Source organism: Scylla paramamosain, chromosome 39, assembly GCF_035594125.1.
Source record: "Scylla paramamosain isolate STU-SP2022 chromosome 39, ASM3559412v1, whole genome shotgun sequence".
In the NCBI taxonomy this organism is placed as follows: domain Eukaryota; kingdom Metazoa; phylum Arthropoda; class Malacostraca; order Decapoda; family Portunidae; genus Scylla; species Scylla paramamosain.
In genome coordinates, this window is record NC_087189.1 from 6,182,885 (window position 1) to 6,205,968 (window position 23,084).

The 23,084-nt window shown below is 39.2% G+C and overlaps 1 protein-coding gene across 8 annotated transcripts in view; it reads left to right on the plus strand.

Annotated features, from left to right (window-relative positions):
* The window catches only part of LOC135092121 (protein diaphanous-like), a 41,521-nt gene that overhangs the window by 1,726 nt on the left and 16,711 nt on the right, over positions 1-23,084 (plus strand). For 6 of the 8 annotated variants that reach the window (XM_063990348.1, XM_063990351.1, XM_063990349.1 and 3 more), the window contains exons 2-7: positions 2,744-2,902; positions 13,664-13,816; positions 14,674-14,784; positions 15,653-15,855; positions 19,926-22,226; positions 22,606-22,789. In XM_063990348.1, the coding sequence (XP_063846418.1) occupies positions 2,867-2,902; positions 13,664-13,816; positions 14,674-14,784; positions 15,653-15,855; positions 19,926-22,226; positions 22,606-22,789 (2,988 nt within the window). In that variant the 5' untranslated portion in view covers positions 2,744-2,866. Of the gene's footprint in view, positions 1-2,740; positions 2,903-13,663; positions 13,817-14,673; positions 14,785-15,652; positions 15,856-19,925; positions 22,227-22,605; positions 22,790-23,084 lie in introns of all 8 variants that reach the window. The other 2 variants (XM_063990345.1, XM_063990346.1) reach the window with 1 other exon arrangement.

Here is a 23,084-nt window from a genome sequence, read left to right on the forward strand (position 1 = left end):
TACATACTCATATATACATAGTACATGCATATCTGTTAATAACATATACCTTTTATATAATTTATCAATCTAATCTGACACTTTCACACAGGTGCCCCAACTCTACCTCCAGTTACTGGTTATCTCTGTCCATGCACCAATTGTCTTCCTTATATAAACCTTTCTGTCATCTCACCCACTCCTCCAGGTGACCACACTGTTTATTCAACCATCACCTCTGTAATAACATTTTAACACACTGAAATCTTCATCTGTAATCCCAAGACATGTTTCAATAATCAAGTCTGCAAATTGAGTTGCTTTCCTTTTGTAGGGACGAAAGTCATCTAATAGTACATAAGAACACAAGAAAATAAGGGAAGCTGCAAGAAGTCATCAGGCCTACATGTGGCAGTCACAGTACTAGACTGCATAATTTGATTTAAATGTACTGTACTTAACCATAAAATTTTAATGATAGAAAAATAACTAGTGGATAAATGTTCAAGTTTCTTAGGATTTGTAAAGCAGACAAGGAGAAATGTAAAATGGGATTAGTGACACTATTTGTTATAAGATTCTAATGATAGAAGAATAACTTTAGCAGATAAACACTCCAGTTTCATGGGGTGTGTACAACAGACTGGCAGAAATGTAGAATTGATTGGTGACACTTCATTGTAAGCATGAGAGAGAGAAGAGTGAACTTGTGACAGAACATCTGAAGTACACAACACTTCCAGTCAGGCAAAAAGTCACCAGGGGATGGAGTTGTGTTTTGTTAGACTTCATCTTGCTTATCTTGCCATTACAATGTTCATACCCAAAGCCTCAAAATCTTTACTCCACTACAGGTCCATTAAGACACCAATTTCATGTATTGGTGAATCAATATTTATGAATTACTTATTGTAGGATGCATGACATATTGAATTGCTCCTTGTAAACCTGACCCTTATGTTTTGGCACTTCACTACTGCTTCACAATTCCCTTCTTTCTGAATATACTTGTCAAATCTTCTCTAATTGCTTAACTACTTTACCCACACCATAAGCACCTCTTAGGTAACTCATTTCTACTGCTCACATCCTGGACCCCAAACCCTCATGCCATATAAGACCCATGAAAACATACACCAGCTATAGAGATGCACTACGTACACAGTTTACACACTGTGGCTGTGACTTGCACAAGTGTAAACAGTTTACTTCCAGTGGGTAAACACATGCACACACACAAAGACACACACACACACACACACACACACACACACACACACACACACACACACACACACACACACACACACACACACACACACACACACACACACACACGCACGCACACCTGTCGTCCCATTTGTCACAGGTGTTCACAGCAGTCCACTCTCTCTCCCTTCACCCTCACTAAGTAGGCTGGAATGTTCCCCAGTCTACCTCTATCACAGCAGGAGGATACGTGCTTCACCAGTGATTGTTGTTGTTGTTATTATTTTCATCATCATTGTCATCATCATCATTATCATCATCATCATCATCATCATCATCATCATCATCATCATCATTAACATTATCATAGAGTGAGGTGTGATGTCTTTTCTGGGCCACTTCCTTTTAAGAGGAATCTTGGCTTTCTACATAGATAGATTGACAAAAAAGTAATTTAGTGTTTGTACATAAATTTTAGAATTAATTTTACAGTATACATTAATGTGAATAGCCTGTTTTGGAATAGTGAATGAAGCTGAAGTGTAACTTCATCTAAAGTACAGTATTTCTAGCATACATACACATACATCTAATCTATCTTTTGACCTATTTATTGATTAATTTATTCATTATTTGTATGTTTTGATACTGATTATCAATGTTACTTTGTTTCATTTGTTCACATGATGTTCAGTGTAATACTTTCTTTCTACTACATGCTGGGTTGAGAAAAGCATGCCTTCACATGCCCTATTGTGTTCACAGCCACAACTTGATGACCCAGACTGTTTGTGGGTAAAGGCAGTGGACACCTTTGACTTTTGACTGTACTACTGTGGGTGTATTTTTATCGGAGTTGTAATGTAGTTTATCTTGCTTATCCTGCCATTTCAGTCTGCATACCCAAAGCCTTGAAATCCTTACTGCACTACACTTCCATTGAGTCACCAATTTCATGTTACCGGAGAATCAAGATTTATGAATTATTTTCATTTCTTTAAAAAATGTGTACAGCTTTCATATTTGCTAGTCAGGTTAAATTTTCTAATAAAATTTTTCTCATAGAGCTGAGATTAATTTTTTAGGTATTTGTAAGTGCAGTGTCTGATTTGTGTAGGACAAAATAAATTTGGTTTGTTATTAAGATTCTTCATTCAAATTTATATAAATAGAATTCTTTTTTTTTTATCATTCAGTATTGCTATTTCATTATAACTCATATATGTGTTTATGTTAACAGCCTTAGATGTCTTGATGGCTAAACTCTAACAGATATCTTTAGTACTGAAGTACTAAAATGATAATTTACTGTTGGATTCAATTTTGGATGATACTTCTGACATTTCTTTTGGGACTGGCACCTCAGTAGGCCTCTCTCTCTCTCTCTCTCTCTCTCTCTCTCTCTCTCTCTCTCTCTCTCTCTCTCTCTCTCTCTCTCTCTCTCTCTCTCTCTCTCTCTCTCTCTCTCTCTCTCTCTCTCTCTCTCTCTCTCTCTTTAAAAAAATACACCTGTCTCCTGCCATGCCCCTGTTTCATACCACACTCTCCCCAGCAGGTTGACTTGTGGTGTTCGCAGCAGCCTTCCCACGGCCCACCGGCACCACCACCACCAGCCTGATTCCCATACACACCACACCATTCCCTTGACCGTCTCTTTCATGTCCCTCCAGCCACCACCATGTCTAAAAATGACAAGTCCAAGTCTCAGAGCTTTGTGAGTATAAGTAACTGTCTGCCTTATCTGAGTGTCCTTACATTTGTAAATTTCTGTCTTCTGTAGAAGCTATTAGATTTACACTTTGCCCAAATTATCCTTAGTTAGTTAAGAAAATAATTTATTGGTATTCAGTTCTGTAATTCTATCTTAATAATTCATTGTGAGTTTTACAAAAGTACTCTTTTTTATAGTAGAACAAAAAAAAAAAAAAGTTTTTGTCCAATTGGATGTTAGGGAGAACATGCTGTGGAGATACTGATATGTTGTCCTCACGTGAAAAGGTATCAGTTTACTTCACATATTGGATTTTTTTTTTATTTGCTTTAGTTTGAAATCACCCTTTTTCCTTGTAGGAGTCTTTTTCTTTTTCATCAGACTTTTACCACCATCCTGATAAGTTGACAAGCTGTGCCACACTCCTAAGGCATGACATAATAGGGAAAAGTCATCAGTAAATTGTGGGAACAGGTTACATGTGTAAATATGATAAATTTGTTTTTCATTTCACTGTATTTCATAATTAGACATTAATGTATGCATTTAATATCTTGGATTTCTGCCATTTAAACTTGCAATTTTTTTTATATAATGGGAACTCTTGATAGCAAAAATGTACAACTTTTCCGAATGATGTTGACTCACACCATGAGGTGGACAGAAAAAAAATTAAGCAGATTGGTGTTCTAGATGGACAGTAATAAGCAAGGAATTTAAGTGGGTAGTGTCATTGCTCATGCCACTGGCTCATGAAGAGGATTATTGAAAAGCTACCTAACAGATTCATTACTTTGAGTTGCATAGGGTTAATCTTCTCTCTTTGAAACTAAGTGTAAAGTTACCTGATAATAATAGTGATTATTTGTTGATGATACTATTATGAGATAAGTAAATAAGTAATTATTAGTAGAAATGAAAGGCTAAAATATTGGAGGGATGTATCCAAGGAATACAGTAGTCCTGTTAGTTAGAGACTGTCACCTCTCTGGTCCGGATTGAATGTTTGATGCAATCACTGTAAGACCTTGCATACTTGGAGCGCTTTCCACCATGCAGTGGTGACAGCCCTGCAGCTGTGGTTGTGCACATATGAAGGGTTTTCCTCTGCACCAGGGTTCTGTGTTTGATCAGGTGGCAGTGTTGTCATGGATGTTGAAGAGGCAGTGTGGTATTTCTGCTGAGATAAATAAATGCACAGACTTATCTTAATGAAGGAAATGTAGAGCAAAATTATATAATCAATGATTGTTAGAATAGTAAATAAAAGTTTGATTAGTTCACTCACCCGCATTTTTTGGGATATTTTAAGAATATTTCTGCAACTTTTTCCTAATATTTTTGTGTTGCAAGGAAATTTTATTCCATATGGCTGGCTGGGTATTTTTCTTTTAATTTATAAATCACTGTAATATTCAAGTGGTCACTGTGCTGTCATCTTGAGTGCAGTGGTTGATTGTAACTCCACATGGACTCCAAGCTGCAGTTGTAATGACAAGAGGCAATTGCTCTTTTCATTGGTTCTTTTCACAAGCCACTTCAGCCTATGGGTGCTCCCTCACCTACAAATTGTGGTAACAGCCACTGCATGTGTCTGCCTCAGTAAAAACCCGTGTCTCAAACTGGCTAGCAGCTGTGTGGTAGGAAGGGAAATCATGAGCTCCTTCAGTGTGCTGTGCAGGGAGAAAACTTGTGGCAGCATGTGGTAGGCTCCATAGTTTCCCATTGTCTTTGTTACCACATGGTGGGAAATGGTCCCTGTGTGCACTGCCTAAAATGTTCGGGCGAGAGCTAAAAAAAAAAAATGTGAAGGATTTGTCTTTCTTCAATAACGTGCCATCCTTCACAATGCAAAGTTAGGCAAACATTGTAAATCGGGAATCACTGTCTGTAATTTCTTAATTCCTCAATAAGCAAACCTTAGAGGAGTGGAGATCAGTCTTGATACCTGACCCTTTCATTGGTACCTATCACAGCCACACACATTACCTCAACAAAATGCATATCATAGTAGTAGCTACACCACCAAACTTGTCCACCAAACACTCAAAAAATCATCTTTGCTGTTTCTACCACAAGAATGTGGAAGCCTTAGCTGTTTTGTTGTTTATTTTTGGTGTGGCTTTGGGTTCCTTGGCAAATTGTGTGGATGGTCTGTGAATGCAGAATGTTCTCCAGTGGCAATTTAGGTGGTGAGTGTTTTTCCTGGGGGTTGTCGAGGAGTGGAAGGTGCTGAGACGTGTGGTCTTGAGGAGGAAGAGTACTGGGTGTGGTGTACTAACCTTAAACTTGCTGATATAAAAGCATATATCTAATCTGAAAATGTGAGTCCAATCTGCTCTTCAGCCATGGCTTATCTCCAGTTTATCAATGATTTTGCTGCAGCTAAATTATCTTGAATATGTATATCTTGGCTTCTGTTTCGTTTATCAATGATTTACAGCTCCAGAATTCCACAACGAACATAAAAAGCAGTGTCTTATCACTGTAGGAACATAATTCAATCTTGTGACATTACAAAAATGAAGTGGCACAAAAAATGTGTCCTACTCAGTTGATGTTGCTGTCATGTCTGACTCCAAAAAGGGGAATACTTTTGTTCATGCATTTTTATTTTTATTTTATTTACATTCTAAACATTCACTCCACTTTTCATCAGCTATTGTAGACTTATGTTAATAACAATAAAAGTCCTAAAGTAACTGATATTTTCTGTGCTTTGCTCCAAAATGTTAGAACAAATTTTTGGGAACATATTGTGGTGGTATTCCACTTTGGAATGTTCTGAAACCAGTCCTGACAATGGCATCATAATGAATATAATATTTTACAGTAAGTGGTAATAAGTTTACAGTATCAAATTTTATTGTCTTGATGAGCATCTGTCTGTTTTTGACATGAAAACCTTGCAAGATTATGAAATAATAAGAGAAATAAGAGCATGTCTGCTGCAATTCACACAGAACATTTTTGATATACAGATTTACACAAGACGTTAAATATTCTTTTATTGACTCTTTATGCAAGGGAATCCATAATTATCCTTCATGATACATGACAAAGTGAAGAGGACTTTTTTTTCATACCAGAGTGATTCCATTTACTGCAAATATTGTTACTTCTACCTGGCTGTCTTATCTACTCCCTGCCTTGCTATTCATGTGCATTTTTCTACCTGTCTAACTTTTCTGTGTATTGGTTTATATCTGTCAGCTAATCTATATCTCTATGTACTATATCTTGAGTGATGTATTTTCTTAAAGGATCTTCCTCAGAATGTCTTCACCTTTTTATGTTGTTTGCAAAATTAACAAGAAATTAAATCATCAGGGTAACTCCCGTTGTGACTTCTGGCACCTAACCAAAAATATCTCCAATAACTTTGCTTCTTCCTCTTTCCCACCTTTATTTCAATGAGATGGCACCACTGCTATCATATCTATCTCTAAAGCTGAACTCTTCGCTCAAACCTTTGCTATAAACTTTACCTTGGATGATTCACAGCTTGTTCCACCCTCTCCTCCACCCTCTGACTACTTCATGCTACCCACTAAATTCCTTTGCAATGATGTTTTCCATGCTCTCACTGGCCCAAACCCTCAGAAGGCTTATGGACCTGATGGGATCCCTCCTATTGTTCTCCGAAACCGTGCCTCTGTGCTTGCACCTTATCTAGTCAAACTCTTTCAACTCTGTCTACATCTACCTTTCCTTCTTGCTAGAAGTTTGCCTACATGCAGCCTTTTCCTAAAAAAAGTGACTGTTCTAATCCCTCAGACTACTGTCCTGTTGCTTTAATTTTCTGCCTGTCTAAAGTTTTTGAATCTATCCTCAACAGGAAGATCTTAAACATCTATCACTTCACAGCTTCCTTTCTGATCGCCAGTATGGGTCCCATCAAGGGCACTCTACTGGTGATCTTCTGGCTTTCCTTACTGAATCTTGGTCTTCCTCTTTTAGAGATTTTGGAGAAACTTTGTTGTTGCCTTAGACGTATCAAAAGCTTTTGGTAGAGTCTGACACAAAGCTTTGATTTCCAAACTACCCTCCTATGGCTTCTATCCTTTCTTTCTGTTAGTTTCCTTTCTTACTGTTCTATTGCTGCTGTGGTAGACGGTCACTGTTCTTTTCCTAAATCTGTCAACAGTGGTGTTCCTCAGGGTTCTGTCCTGTCACTCATTCTTCCTTTTATTCATCAGTGATCTTTTAAACCAAACTTCTTGTTCTACCCACTCCTATGCTGATGATACCACCCTGCACTTTTCCATGTCTTTTCCTAGATGTCCAACCCTTCAGGAAGTAAACATTTCACTCAGGGAGGTCACAGAATGCCTGACTTCTGATTTCTCTTAAATTTCTGATTGGGGCAGAGCAAGTTTGGTATTGTTCAATGCCTCAAAAACTCAATTCCTCCATCTATAAACTTGACACAACCTTCCAGGCAACTATCCTCTCTTCTTCAGTGACACTCAACTGTCCCCCTCTTCAACACTGAACATCCTTTGTCTGTCCTTTACTTATAATCTAATCTGGAAATTCATATCTTGGCTCTAGCTAAAACAACTTCTATGAAGTTAGCCATTCTGAGTCATCTTCACCAGTTTTTCTTACCCCCCCACCCGCAAACTCTGTACAAGAGCCTTATCCGCCCATGATAGGGGGGGAGTTCCATTCATACCACTATTTTAGACAAGGTGGAATCAAAAGCTTTTCAAGTCCTCTTCTCTAACTGACTGTCTTCAGCCTCTCTTTCATTGCTGCAATGTTGGATCTTTTGCTATCTTCTGTTGCTATTTTCACACTAACTGCTCTTCTGATCTTGCTAACTGCATGCCTTCCCTCCTCCCACAGCCTTGCTGCACAAGACTTTCTTCTTTCTCTCATCTGTATTCTGTTCACCTCTTTAATGCAAGAGTTAACCAGTATTCTCAATCATTTATCCTTTTCTCTGGTAAACTCTGGAATTTCCTGCCTGCTTCTGTATTTCCTTCTTCCTGTGACTTGAACTCTTTCAAGAGGGAGGTTTCGAGACACTTATCTTCAGCTTTCAATGATTCTCTTGATGTCTCTTTTGGGACTGGCTTCAAAGTGTTCTCTCTCTCTCTCTCTCTCTCTCTCTCTCTCTCTCTCTCTCTCTCTCTCTCTCTCTCTCTCTCTCTCTCTCTCTCTCTCTCTCTCTCTCTCTCTCTGTACAGTTTTCTTTCCTTTGGCTAGTGACCCTCTTATGTAAAAAAAGAATAAAAATAAAAAATAAAGGGACAGAACTGTTCATTGTGGGATATTTTGACAAATTTCTAGGATCTTGTTTAGAAGTCTTCAGTTTCTGAATGTGATAAATGATAGTAATGGTCTTGGGTTTCCTTGGTCAAAGTTGATGAGTATATTGTACAAAGTAGAGTACTGTACATAGTTGACATTGTACTTTAATAGTTAATTCATGGTTCTTTATGTATGGGTATATTTTAATAGTTAATTCATAGTTCTTTATGTATGGGATTGTTATGGATGTGAGTGAAAACTGTCAGTAGGAATATTTTTAATTCCTTTAAGGGAATCATCTGCAAAAAAAAAAAAATAAATAAATAAAAAAATGAGAATTCTTCTTTATATTATGTATTATTTGATCTTATTATGACAGTTTCTTTGCAAAATTCTCAAAAATAAAGATTTTACAACCCTCCCTTCTCACCTCTCCCATGGCATCACACTCTTCCACTGCCCAGCAAACGAGCATTGGATATTGCTTTATTATTACTGACAAACAGCGAAATATTCTGTTAACATGGTATTCACTGGCATCTCTAGACATCTGGTGACTATACCGAAGTTATAAATAGCACATATGCCCTTAGGCTGTAGCAGATATGCCAGAGAGAGGGAAGTTTTTTGTTCTCTCCACTCTGATCTCACTCATACATCTTTACTTGCATCTACAGACCTCTTTTCCCTATCATTATTTTGAGAAAGATCAAGGATCAACAAAATAAGATTGAAGAACCAGAAGAAAGTGGTGGAGAAGAAAAAAACAACTTTGTCAGCTTGCCTTCCCCACCACCTCATGTGCATGGCACCCAGCTGACCACTCCATGCTTGCTACCACCCCTTCACTCACCTTGCCTGCTAAGTGTCACCACTACCACCATTATCTCAGCTCCACCACTTCTGCCTCAACATCTACCTCAGGATTGGCTTACACACCAGCTAGACCTCCAATTCCACCCCCTATTTCTCTCCTCAAGAAATTGTTTGATTTGTTGAAAGGTAATATCCTACAAACCGAGAAGAAATATGAGAAATTCATTATTTCTTTTTCTCTGCTGCAGGCAATTGTAGCACAGCTGCAGTTTCCCAGTAGGGGCTGTAGGAGCACTGTCACAGTCACTCTACATCTGTCAGCTTCAACACAGATGTGACAGTTACATGTAACATGTTACAGTGTAACATGTTACATGTTACAGTGTGATCCTGTGAGACGACCCTGCTCCTAAATGAGTCTTCATGGAAAATTGTTTAGCAAGTGTTCAAAAGTAAAATGAGTGACATTTGTGGCTTGGGTGACGACTTTAGAACACAATTTTGGCAGAGAAGCTAACTTGATGACACCTGTCCAGGACTGATACAGACATCTTCCAGTCCATGGAAATAAGGTGACAAGGAGTCTGAATAAGTTGCTGGCAGAAAGAAGAAGAGGAAGCTGAAGAAGCAGCTTCAGTTCAGTGATGACTATAAACCAGAAGGGTTTTAGGAAAAACATGGGATCAATGATGGCACCTCCTTGTTTATAATGCCTTGCAAAAAAAAGGGGACCAGGTACCAGCAAAATTACTCTTAAAATGTCATGTGAAAACCATGCACTACTCCATAAGGCATCAACACATGACATAACATGCATGATGGATGTTGTTTTGCAGAAAAAAGCAAAAGTAAAAGGCAAAAATAGTTGTCTGCCTTTAGCTCCAAATATTGTGGTTCATTGTCTTTTTTCTTCTTTTCATTATTTCTTGTTAACCACTGCACCAATTGTAATGAGTCTTTTTGCACATGAAAGAATGATAAAGTTGCTATTTTTTGTTGAAAGCAGATTTTTAAAATTTAGGTTATTTATATTTATAAATTAGCAATATTTCCTTGACTTGACCATAATTAGAAAAATTCAGCAAAAAAGTGGAAATTTAAAAAATTCTTCTCAACAAATTGTTTATAATTGAATGTAATTTACTTGTAATTTTTTTTTATCAACTTTCCCTCAGAAATAACAAAGAAATATCAAAATTTCCACTTTTCAAAAATTTGCAAAAACACCATTAATGTGGTTATTTATGATGCAATATACATGAAACTTAACATGTAACATCTCCTCACTATTACACATGACATCAGAAATTTGTGAAAATTGGTTAATGAATAGCAATTTTATGGTTTTAGTCAGACATAATACAAATGTGTATGAGAACTGTGGCATGAATAAAACTGAAGGAATAGATTATGGAGTGGCTGAGTGGGTGAAGCATGGTGTATTAAAGTGACTTGGACACCTGATAAGAATGAATGAAAATTAATTTGTGAACAAATTGTACTTGACTGGAGTCATCAGGCACAATGTTTATTGAACTAGGGGACAGGATCCCCTAGGGGAGTTTGAGAACATTAGGGAGTTATGAACTCACCTGTCCAAAAATCCTTGAATATAAAGTATATGATGAAATTATTCTAAGAACAATGGATAGGGATGATACAGTAGGTGGAAATAGGTAGGTACTTTTTATATAGGGACTGTCATGTTTAATCCTTAAAATGTGGGTGTTGACAATAGTTGACACCTGGTTCCTGGACTGAAACTGTGGTGTCAACAATAGTTGACATGGCATTTTTTAAAATTAACATGCAGTCAGATTAAATAAGTTTGTCCTGAAGTAGAGTAGGCATATTGTTTTCTTTCAAACGATACCCATCCTCACTTCATTGACTAAATACTGGTCAGTCTATGCATTGCGCTAGCTATGAGATGATGTCAGATAGACTTCCCAACTCTTCTGACTTTGATATGATGTCTGCTAGACGTCCCATCTCTTCTCCACTTCCAGTCAATTTCATCCACAAGATGGGGTTCTTTGACCTCAACTCTCATCAAGGACATCAGGAATGTATTGAATATTAGTGAAATAGGTAGATAACTAGAGAAAACGGTCACAAGTATCATCATGGGTAGAGACACGGATACCATACTGAATGACTGCAGTGATGGTGATGGATATGAGATTGTTAGTGACAGCAGTGCTACGGTTGCTTCTCCAGAACCTATTTGTAAGGGCAAGAAGAAAGATCTTGTAACAAAGAAGGTCATTTCCATGGCAAGGATCAGTGAAGGAGGGTCACATCAGATTCACCACCAGTGAATTTGGATTTGGACCAGTGGTCCAAATCCAGCACAGTGCACTTCACTTCTCTTCCCCTCTTGTTCTCCGAGCTGTTTCACCTCTTCTGAATCATCATGCCCAAAATTAGCTATAGAGTGTGAAGAAGAGAAAGCATGCAGCACATGGTCATGGGAGGGAAAAATTATATTGTATCATGTCCACCTTATTGCTAGCACTCAGCCTCGCCACCACCACCACCAACATCGCTTCTGTGACCACTGCCACTGGTACATCTATTACTACCATTGCCACAGCCTCCACACCTTGCACCATGAAGAAACAATCCCCCTGCACTTCCTCAGATGTGTGTGGGAAGCAAAAGGAATTGCTAAGTGGACAAGAGAGGAAGCATGTGAGGAAGGTAACAGGCTCCACTGCCACTGCCGCTGCCTGAGACAATTTTTACAATGCAGTGAATGACACAATAGTCAATTTGTAACAACTTGTGAAAGTTATATCCTGTGTTCTTTGAAAAACAAAAGTGATATTGTTTTCTGTTTTTCATCTTTCCCTTTGCTCCACTGTGTAAATGCTGCATTCTGACATGAATGCTAGCTCATTGCTAAGTTTAGCAAATAATAGTGATTTGTACAGTAAAATGGAAATTAGGTGTTTCCTGGCTGTTTCATAAAAAAATGCATAAAAGTCATCATTTTTATTACTAAACCGTAGACAGAAAACCCACAAGGGGTGGACAGCTGCCCATAGTAATGTGTTTTCATAGATCATATTTCATTATTCTTTTCTCATTCTATCAATGGCCATAATGTTTGAAGGACAGTTAAGGCCATGTGTTATACAGTTATACTTCAGTCATGTGAGTTTGAATAGGAGTGAAGATATGAGAGCTTGAAGTGAGGTTGGCTTTTGCTTGAATATGCCTGCATGGGAAGACATGCACAGCAAAACAACCCCATGCTTTAAGGGTTAAGTGTGATGGCATCTTGTAACTTCCTTTTTTTTTTTTTATGTAGCAAGTGTCTTATTACACTTGTGCAAAATCATAGTTTTGTCAATTACTTCAGTCAGTAGGATGTGGGAAGGGGGTGCATACAAGACTTAGAAGCTGAAAGAGGGTGTTATGTAAGATAATTTGTGAACCACTGGTCTAGCAGGATGTGAGAGGGAGGCCAGCAGTGAAATGGATGAAGAGAGTAGATGAATATTAGGAGAGAAAGAGAGAGAGAGAGAGAGAGAGAGAGAGAGAGAGAGAGAGAGAGATGGCTTTAGAAATACAAAGTGAGGGACTGGAGAGTTTTCTGCCACAATCACTCCCTTGAGGGAAGTTCCTGGAAGGAGATATGCCCAACTGGATGGATAGCTAGATTAGCCCTTACACAGTTATTTGGCAAATCTTTTCATAATTACTCACCAATGAGACATCCTTTCTTTTTCTACAGCTACCTCCCAAAATTGTGCTAGCTAAAAATTACAAAATCTAATCTTTTTCATCCCCTTCTTTCTTGTAGATGCTTATAAATGAACATACATTGTTGTGAATTGTTGTACATCACAATGAAAAGGTTATGATGACTTTCTAACTTATTTTTTCAGTATTTATGTCTCCCTTGATTTCATAACCATGTAAAAATAGATAAGAAATAAGGTTCCCAGATGGTTTATTGGATCACAGTTAGCATTGTCAGGATGTTATTGTTATTTTTATCTCTCACCACAGATATTGGCAGTGTGGCTTTACTGATTAAAACATGTCTAGACCTCTTGTCATTCCATATAGTGTCAGTCTGTTATTGTATGCCTTCATCCTTTCATTCATTACGCCTCACTTGTTATTCTTTAAGCCTGGCCTGTTTACTGTATTGTTATTAATACTCTCATTTCTTTGTTCATTGAACCAGTTTGTTGACTGACTATATTGTGTGCTAGAATCTTATTGTGTATTTCATTAATATTAATTTTCAACTATATATCTTGCTGGAATTCTCATTCATTTCAGGCATGCAGTTCATTCATTACTCCTTCCATATGCGTCATTTGTTAACTCCTACCTTCCTTTTATCAGCACATCTGCCTGCCTAATTTTCTTCCCACAACTCTTTCGTTCACTTGTCTATTCTGAAATTTGTTTAGTGCATAACATGCCCTGTCCATCTCTTCTTCTTTCTTTTAATTGGTCACTTGTGGATTGTGTATCCCTTACTCATCACTCATTTACTAGTATGTGCCACAGCTCTTCACTTGGCCATTTCTGCTAGCTGTCACGTCTCATTCACTTGTCTCGTGTTGCAGCATCTCTCACTCGCCCTTCTCATTTTCTCACATCTCACTCACCTGTCTATGTGTTGCAGCATCTTTCATTTATCCCTCTCATTTCCACTTCCTGTAGCTCAACAAAATGGACAAGATGCTCACAGGCACTTCCAAGAAGAAGGTGCCGAACAAAGAGCGGGTCAGCAACCTCCCAAGGCCAAACTCGGACCTGGAGCTGAATGAAATGGAGGAGGACCAGTACTACCTTGACAACCTGGCTGATGAGGAGGTACTATTTATACTACTGGGGAAACCCTAACCTGATATAAGCCTTAGTGATGGAAACAAAAATGTTTTACTTATTTTATGTTATTTTATTTTATTTTATTTTTTACCTGTGGAACACTTTTTTATGCTATCAAAATAGTTATTTTTTTTCTTTTTCATGCTTTTCTCATTCAAGGTTAGTGTTTTTCACAATAGTACTTAATTACCACTGCCCTTTTGAGAGAGAGAGAGAGAGAGAGAGAGAGAGAGAGAGAGAGAGAGAGAGAGAGAGAGAGAGAGAGTTGGGTTTGGAATAGAAGAATTTTAGGTTGCATTGTAATCAGTCATCTTCTTTGTAAGCAAACTCATATTTCCTGATGGTTTTTCCTTTGTTTGAGTTAATTAGATTAGGAATGGAAAGTAGATTTGTCATTGTTATCAAATAATAATTTCCCAACATTTTTCTTGTTTAATTGGGAATTGAAAGGGAAAACTATGCCATGTTGTCATCTTCTGTGTTGGTATTATCAAAAGTTTCTTTCTCAATTTATTTTGTTTTGTTTCATTGTTAAATGCATCTGAGATCATCATTATTATTGTCATTTTTTACTTAAGTTTACTGATATTAATGGGATGATTCCTTTTCAAATCTAAAGTTACTTGTGTCCAACTTATGTAAGGAGTGTAATCCTTTGTAGTAAGTTCAAAGACCAACTTCATGGAGATATAGAAATTCTGAAAAACATAATGGACAGGAATTCTGAATAATGTTAAATATTTAGTAGAATCTGATAGAATTCTTGTGATTCAGTGCCATGTTAGACTTACACTAGTGGTTGGTGATGACCCTGATGATGATGATCTGCTTCTGTTCCTCAGGTGCGGGAGAAGTTCCTCAACATGATCAAGGACATGAACATCGCCAACGAGTCTGTCATGATGAACACTCCCCTGGACAAGATGCGTATCATGTTGGAGAACAACTATAAGGTGTGTGTGGTGGTTGTGGTAAAGAGGACCAGATTCTGAAACACTTCTGTGCTGCACCTCCACTGCTTTCAGAAGGCTCTTGTTGAAATTCACTTGTTTATGAGTTTTTAAGGATATTTTTATGGTTCTAGTGACAGACATGGTGAAGTTATACAGATTTTTAAGGATGTTTTTATACTTCTAGTGACAGATTAGAAAGATTTCTTTATTATTATACATTGTTAACAGAAGAAACACTCTTGAGAACTCATGCAATCATCTCTGTGGCCTTTGAACATAGTCTTGGTGATATTACATAGGTTTTAGATATGTTTTTACACCTCTAGTGACAGAGTAAAAAGATTTCTTCATTATTAACAGAGAAACACTCTTGAGAACCTGGTTAATCATCTCTGTGGCTTTTGAAAAATAGTTGTGATGAGAAAGCACAGTGTTTCTGAATGCAGATCAGAGCCTCCCTGAGTGTTGCATTGGATAGGGGTGGTAGTAGCAGTTGATGTGTGATGGGTAGAAGGGCATGGATGATGGGAAATGATGGGGTGTTGAATGAAAGATGAAGGAAGGATAGTGAATGATGAATGGTAATTGACATGATGAAAAGTAGATATGAATGACATAATGAGTGAATGGTGAGTGACAAACAAAGAAGGATAAATGGTGGATGACAGATAAGAATGACAACAGAATACCAGCAGCAAAGACAACAAAGATAAAGACAACAAGAAATAAACAAGTAATGTGTAACAAAGGAAAACAAAACTAACACAAACTGACAGATGACAAAAACCACAACTAGCAAAGATGACCAACAAACTTAACAAAGACAAGAGAAGCACAGTGACACTCCATCTTCTCTCCTCTCCAACAGATGGCCCAGACACAGCACAAACTGGACTCCCCAAAGGAATATATTGAGTACCTGCGGCGTGATGACCTGAGCCCCAAGGCGATTGTCAAGACCCTGGAGACTCTGCAAGTGGCTCTCCGCAGCAACAAAATCACATGGTTGCAGGAGTTTGCTCACAGTGGCCTTCGTGTGTTGCTTTCCATCCTCAATGAGTGTTACCGAGGGTAGGTGACTCATGCTTTGTGTTGCTTTTGGTCTGTCATCTTTTTCCTCTTGTGTGATGGCACTTGGTTCTATTCTGTTTGTCTTTTCTCTTCTGTTTTCTTCTCTGATTTAGCCTTGTTTGTGGGCTTTTATTTTTGTTGTATTCATGTCTGTCTCTTGTTTGTTTTGTGTGCTTACTTTTATCTCATGTCTGTCATTCTTGTGTCTCCTTTTTTTTTTCATTTTATTTATTTTCTCTCTCTCTCTCTCTCTCTCTCTCTCTCTCTCTCTCTCTCTCTCTCTCTCTCTCTCTCTCTCTCTCTCTCTCTCTCTCTCTCTCTCTCTCTCTCTCTCTCTCTCTATTTTATTTTATTTCTCTATTTTATTTATTTTATTTCTCTCTCTCTCTCTCTCTCTCTCTCTCTCTCTCTCTCTCTCTCTCTCTCTCTCTCTCTCTCTCTCTCTCTCTCTCTCTCTCTCTCTTATTTTATTTCTCTTTATTTTATTTATTTTACTTTCTCTCTCTCTCTCTCTCTCTCTCTCTCTCTCTCTCTCTCTCTCTCTCTCTCTCTCTCTCTCTCTCTCTCTCTCTCTCTCTCTCTCTCTCTCTCTCTCTCTCTCTCTCTCTCTCTCTCTCTCTCTCTCTCTCTCTGTTGTCTTCCTTCTTCTTATCACTTCTGTGATGAAGTGTGATTCTTGTGATGAGGTGTGATTCTTGTCTCTTGTTCTTTTGCTGCATGAATGCAAATGAATCTTAATTCACAAACATTCAGTGTAAAAATTTTTAGTTATCAATAGAATACTTTTTGTTTGTTCCAGTTTATAAATACAGAAATTACATTTTATGAATAAGGCCTCAAAGAAGTTGCATCAACATGTTATTTAGAATGCATTGTATAGAGAAAAATTCTTTGTTCCCAAATTTGTAGATTTTCTATTTAAGAAATATTTTAAAAAATGTCACATTTGTAAATTCAGATTCTTTTGTATATTTCTTGACCTCATATCTCATGCCTACAACCAAGAGGTATGCTGAATAATGAAGTGCATGCCATGCATCTGTGCTTCTGGTGTTTGTGTTAAATGAACAGCAATTTTGTCAACTTTGTGTTAAATGAATGGCAATTTTTTCAGGTTGAGTGTCCTAAGAGAATTTTGTATCAACAACCATTCAGCATGAAGTTCTTTGCACAGTCATGGTCATAAATCAATTAAGAGATTCATAACTATAGAGGTTTGACTCAGACCAACTCTTAAGCTTAGAATTGTGCTTAACTTCCCAAGTTGTGCTGAGCCTAGGTCTTAAGGTGCCAAAAATTTAAGACAGATCTGGACATAGCTTAACTTTAGGAGTTATGCTAAGACTAAGTTAACCAAAGATGGTCAACATTTGAGCCTGAGGTTGCCACCTCAAGAATTATCAACCTCATATGGATGTTCTCAATGCCCTGAATGACACTAAACTATTGGACATATATAGACTAGACCTGCAGGAGTGTTATTTGTGACAGATTTGGCGGGAGATGCCTTGGAAAGGTTGACAGGAAGGAGTGATGCGCTGACACTAGTAATTAAAATAATAATTATAGTGCTATTTAGTTAATGGCCATCAGTCCAGCTGGATTTCCTCTGTTGGCCTTTTCTGCCATACAGATCATCATCTTGTCCATACTAGAGAAAAAAGACAGTAAAGGAGGCATTGTTGAGTGGGAGTGGTTGGGCAATGGTGGCTCAAGGACATAAACACTGAGACAAAATACACATACCTTGTGCGGGATCTAATATGTTTATTAAAAACACAAATGTAAGTGTTCGTATCCTTACAAAGTTGGTGATAAATTATTATTTTTTGTTATTTAATCAAAAAAATGTAAAAAGCTTGTATTATCAACTTGAAATTGAGAAATATAAAATTTTACTGTTTTGCTCTTTGACCATTTCATACTGGGGCTTAAGAGTTTGGCTTAACACAATTTTAAGCATGCTTAGGAGATAAGCACAAGACTGAGGAGACTGAGATGAACTCTGGGAATCTTTTTTAATACGTCCCCACCCTCATTTCAGCTGTGTTTAGTGTTTTTCCCTTGGTCTTAAGTTTTAAATGTGTTTGGAATCTGATGGTTGTCTACTCTCTCTTTCTTAAGATCATCATCAGCTGAAATAAGGACTCATGATTAAAGTAAAACTAAGACATGATGGAAAGGAATGTGGAAAGCTATACAACTTCTAGCTATGACTGAACCATTTTTTGCTGCATTGAAATTCTTATGTTGCCTTTCATTAAAAATCTTTACTTTGCTTGATGCATATTTTTATCTAAAGTTGTAAATTTTTTTTTATAATAGTTATCAAGGAATTATTGATAATAGCACCTGTAGTATTTGATGAAACCTTTGCACAGTTCACTGTTAGGAGTATGAGATGCTTTTGCTGAATTATGACTGCCATGGAACAGAGGTACAGAAGTACACCTGGGAGGGAATATTTAGGGAAAGTCTATCATACAGTGGACCTTCAGTTTTTCAAACTTTAATTTTTCTTGTTTTGGAAACTCAGATAGAATCTTGATGTGAAAAAAATTGAAATCAAGTAAACTACAAATCTAATTTTGTGTTATTGCAATGCCATTACATAGGCTTAAAAATCATTATTCTGGATCTGTGCCATAAATCCATCATAAACATTTTCTTACTGTTTGTCATATTTTAATTGTTAAAGTACAAGATTTTTAAATATTTTTAACAATCTGCTCCCCATGCCATTGAGGCCCACGTTCAGAAACTCTTTGCTCTCTCACCACCACTATTTTCATAAGTCAAAGATGATTAGCTGGGTTCTTAAGAGTGTTTATCCCATTTATAATGTAGAAATTCTTAATTTTTCATTTGAACCATAAAAATATTTAAAAAACCTATGTGATTTCAACTAGAGCGTTTTGAACGTAGTTGAGGTGCAGGCAGAAGCGTTTCAGAATATGGTTCTTAAGCCCAGAAAATTTAGGGTTCATCGTGTGTGAAATAGGTCTTGTAACAGCTGTGTGTGTGTGTGTGTGTGTGTGTGTTTGTGTTTAGCTACTCAAATTCATGTATCGTGCAGTCACAAGTCTAAGTCTTGTTTTTTTCTCTAAATCATTTCATGTTTCCTGTGCCTGTAAATATTTATGAAACATTAACCACATTTTTCTTTTCTTTTTGTCTATGATTTCATTACCTAGTTAACTGCAAAGGTGAGTAATTTTTTATTTATTTGAGAACCACTGGTGTAAGCAATTAAGGACAGAGAAATGGGAGAGAATAAGAAAGGCAGAGATCAGTAGAATAAAGGAGGAGAGGAAGGTATAAGAATTATTAATGCATGGGAGAAATGTAGAAGGAATTGATGAGAGAAAAGAGAAGGAGGATGAAGAGGGATCACAGAGAGTTAGCAGAAGTATTCACTCACCTTCACCTGTATTAGTACACAGCCCAAGAAAACACTAATCATTTGATGGTACTGCTGATGTTTTGCATTTCTTTTGCTTAATTGCACATGGAAGTTTGTGTTTTAATAATGTTCTTATAAATTTAGGTGAATCACAATTTGTGAATATGATGTTATAATAGCATGCACAAGTTGAAAATGTATAAAGTAAGAACACAATATATTTTGGATTTTCTATTTTAGTGCATTTTCAGATTTTGATCTCTAAATGTGAATCCTGCTGTCAGACTGGGACAAAGGTTAAAATGGTATTTAATATGCAAATTTGAGGAATCTGTGAATCCAGAGTTGGTAAAAGCTATTTGCTTGCAACTGTTTGTACTTGGTGGTTTGTTAATATGGTGGGAAGTTTGTTGGAATTGTTTGCCTTGAATTGCTTCAGTACTCTTTTCTTGTAGGTGACTGTGCATGTGTGACACTCCAGTCTTAAGTAATTTGTTGCAGTAAGTTTTGATCATGAGTTTCTTCACTGAGTTGCTTATTGACATGATGTAAATTACACCATTAATTCACTTTAAAAATCAATGTTTCACTTATGTAACTTATATTCTAATCAGTCTGCCAAAATGAAGCAGTTATTTGTATTAATGAGATCGTTTTTCTGTTGCAGCGGTAACAACAACCGCCAGTGGGACAACATCCAGTTTGAGGCCATCAAATGTTTGAAGGTGATTTGTAACAATATTGCTGGTATCAAGGAGTTCTTCAGGCAGTCTGAAGGTTTCACCCTCCTGGCCCAGAGTCTGAACCCCTCTAAGCCAAACATCATGCTGGAAGTGCTGCGCCTCATGAGCAGCTTCTGCCTCCCTCTGTGGCAGCAGGACGGGCTGGACGGCCACAGGGAGGTGCTGGACGCCATCACCATTGTTGGGGAGCTGAAGAAACAGGAGCGCTTCACTCCGATCATCATGGGCCTGGGGATGCAGGACAATGACCTCCTCCGCCTCAACTGTCTCTCCATGGTCAACTCCATCATCAACTTTGTTCCCGATGACAACCTGGACTTCCGGCTACACCTGCGCAATGAGTTCATGCGGACAGGACTGCACGACCTGCTGGAAATCCTGGAGAGCAGTGAGCATGTAGACATGAGGAAGCAACTGGAGGTGTTCCACAAGTCTCGCCTGGAAGACTTCGAGGATTGGCAGGATCGCTTCATGATCCACGTGGATGAGATGGACGATCTTGAACGCTGCTTTGAAGTGCTCAAGAACCAGGTGCAGGACTCTAATTGTGAGACGCCAATGTTGTCCATCCTGCAGCACCTGGCCTTCATCAGGGATGATGAGAACTCCCGCTCTGCCTACTATAAGCTGATTGAGGAGTGCATATCACAGATAGTCCTGCACCGCAATGGCTGTGACCCAGACTTCAGGGCCACCAAGCGGTTTGAGATCAAGGTGGACCAGCTGCTGGACCAGTTCAAAGAGGAGACGCGCACCAAGAATGAGAAGGTGACATCGGAGTACCAGGCCCAGCTTGAGAACGCCCTCACTAAGAACCAGAAACTGGAGGCTGAGCTGGCCCTGGCCAAGTCCCAGCTGGAGGAGGCCATGCGCACTGGTGGCGAGGTGGCCAAAAAGGGTGGCTTGCCTGTTGTTCCTGGCCTGGAGCAGAGGATTGCTGGCCCACCACCACCACCACCACCACCCGGCGCTGGCGGACCACCACCACCACCACCACCTCCAGGCATGGGAGGTCCTCCACCACCACCACCAATGCCTGGCATGGGAGGACCCCCACCTCCCCCCCCACTGCCTGGTATGGGGGGACCTCCTCCCCCACCTCCACCCCCAGGCATGGGTGGTCCTCCCCCTCCTCCACCACCCCCAGGTATGGGTGGACCACCACCTCCTCCCCTGCCAGGCATGGGAGGTCCCCCACCACCGCCAGGAATGGGTCCACCAGGCTTCCCCCGCATGCCCTGCGCCCCGGCACTGCCCTTCGGCATGACCCTCAAGAGAACCATGAAGCCGCCAGCACAAACCAAGCGGCTGCAGTGGAGCAAGCTGGTACCAACGCGCATGAGCGAGAACAGCCTGTGGGTGCGGCTCAACAAGAAGGACTCGGCCATCCGCCAGGAAGTGCTGAAGGACCTCAGTGAGCAGTTTGCAGTGAAGCAGGTGCGGCGGAAGGATCCTGAGCAGACAGAGAAGCCGGCCAAACGGGACAAGGAGCTGAGGGTGCTGGACCAGAAAACCAACCAGAACCTGTCCATTGCTCTCAGGGGACAGTTCAAGCACATGAGTGTAGATGATGTCCGGCTGGCCATCCTGCAGTGCGATGAGTCCATCCTGTGCACAGACTCAGAGGGCAAGCCTGATGCGGCCACTCTGCAGACCCTGATAGTATCTCTGCCAGACCACGATGTCATCAACAAGGTGGTGGCACTGGAGGAACCCGGGGACGACCTGGCTGAGGGTGAGCTGTTCCTGCACCGCATTGGCCGCATCAAGAAGCTGGTGCCACTGCTCAGGAATATGGCCTTCAAGACAGAGTATCCTGCACTGGTCAAGGAGACGCGCCTTGACATTGTCAACACAAAGGCCGCCCTTGATGAGCTGTCCAACTCCAAGAAGTTTGAACGTGTGCTGGCATACATCCTGGAGTTTGGTAATGTGCTCAACTCAGGCTCCAAGAATGCTGACACTGTGGGCTTTGATATCAGTTTCCTTCCCAAACTTTCTAATACCAAAAATGCTGATGGACACACCTTGCTCCATTACCTTGCTGACACACTCATGAGGGAGGAGGCAGAGAGTTCAGACTTTGAGGACGGACTCCTCCACTTTGCTGATGCAGAGAGAGTCAATGTTGATGTGGTGAAAGCAAACATTGATAAGATGAAGAAGGAAATTAAAAACATTGGCAATGACCTGCAGAGGCACACCAAGCAGGACCCAGAGGACAGGTGTGTGTGCGTGTGTGTGTGTGTGTGTGTGTGTGTGTGTGTGTGTGTGTGTGTGTGTGTGTGTGTGTGTGTGTTTTTCTTTGTGTTTGTTTTATGTTCTCATCTGCTGATCTTACCTAATGATTTAGGAATTTGAAGCCTCTTTTTTGTGCTTATCTTTAGATTTATGATTTTTTTTTTTTTCAGTGTGTGTGTGTGTGTGTGTGTGTGTGTGTGTGTGTGTGTGTGTGTGTGTGTGTGTGTGTGTCTGTGTGTGTGTGTGGGGTTCTCCCACTTCTGTTATCTTCCAAAGTTCTGATTAATATGAACGCAGTATATTATTTTTCATGTTTTGTGAGCCAGGTGATCCCACTCTGTTAAAAACTGGTTTTCCTGACAGGTTCAAGGAGAAGTTTGAGGAGTTCTACCATGATGCAGAGAAGGACATAGCACTCTTGGAAACAGAGTTTGACATGATGCAGAAGAAGTATGAGTATGTGGCTGAACTGTTTACTTTTGATGTCAACAAGTACTCACAGGAGGAGTTCTTCAGGGACATCAACAGATTCATAGTTTCATACAAGGTGGGTTAGTGGGTTGGTGGTGTAAGATGTAATGAACTATGTGGTGTAACATTGCATTACATATACATATATAAATACATCAGCACCCTGCTCATGGTGTACTTGGATGTGTGTAACCATGGCATGAAGTGATACTTGAACCAGTATTCAGAAACACTTTGCTCTCTTACCATGACTGTTTTCAAAGGTTACAGAGATGATTGGTTCTCAAGAGTGCTCCTGTAGAAATGTTAATCTCACTAGAACCATAAAAACATCCTTAAAACCCACATAATTTCAACTAGCGGCTTTTTGA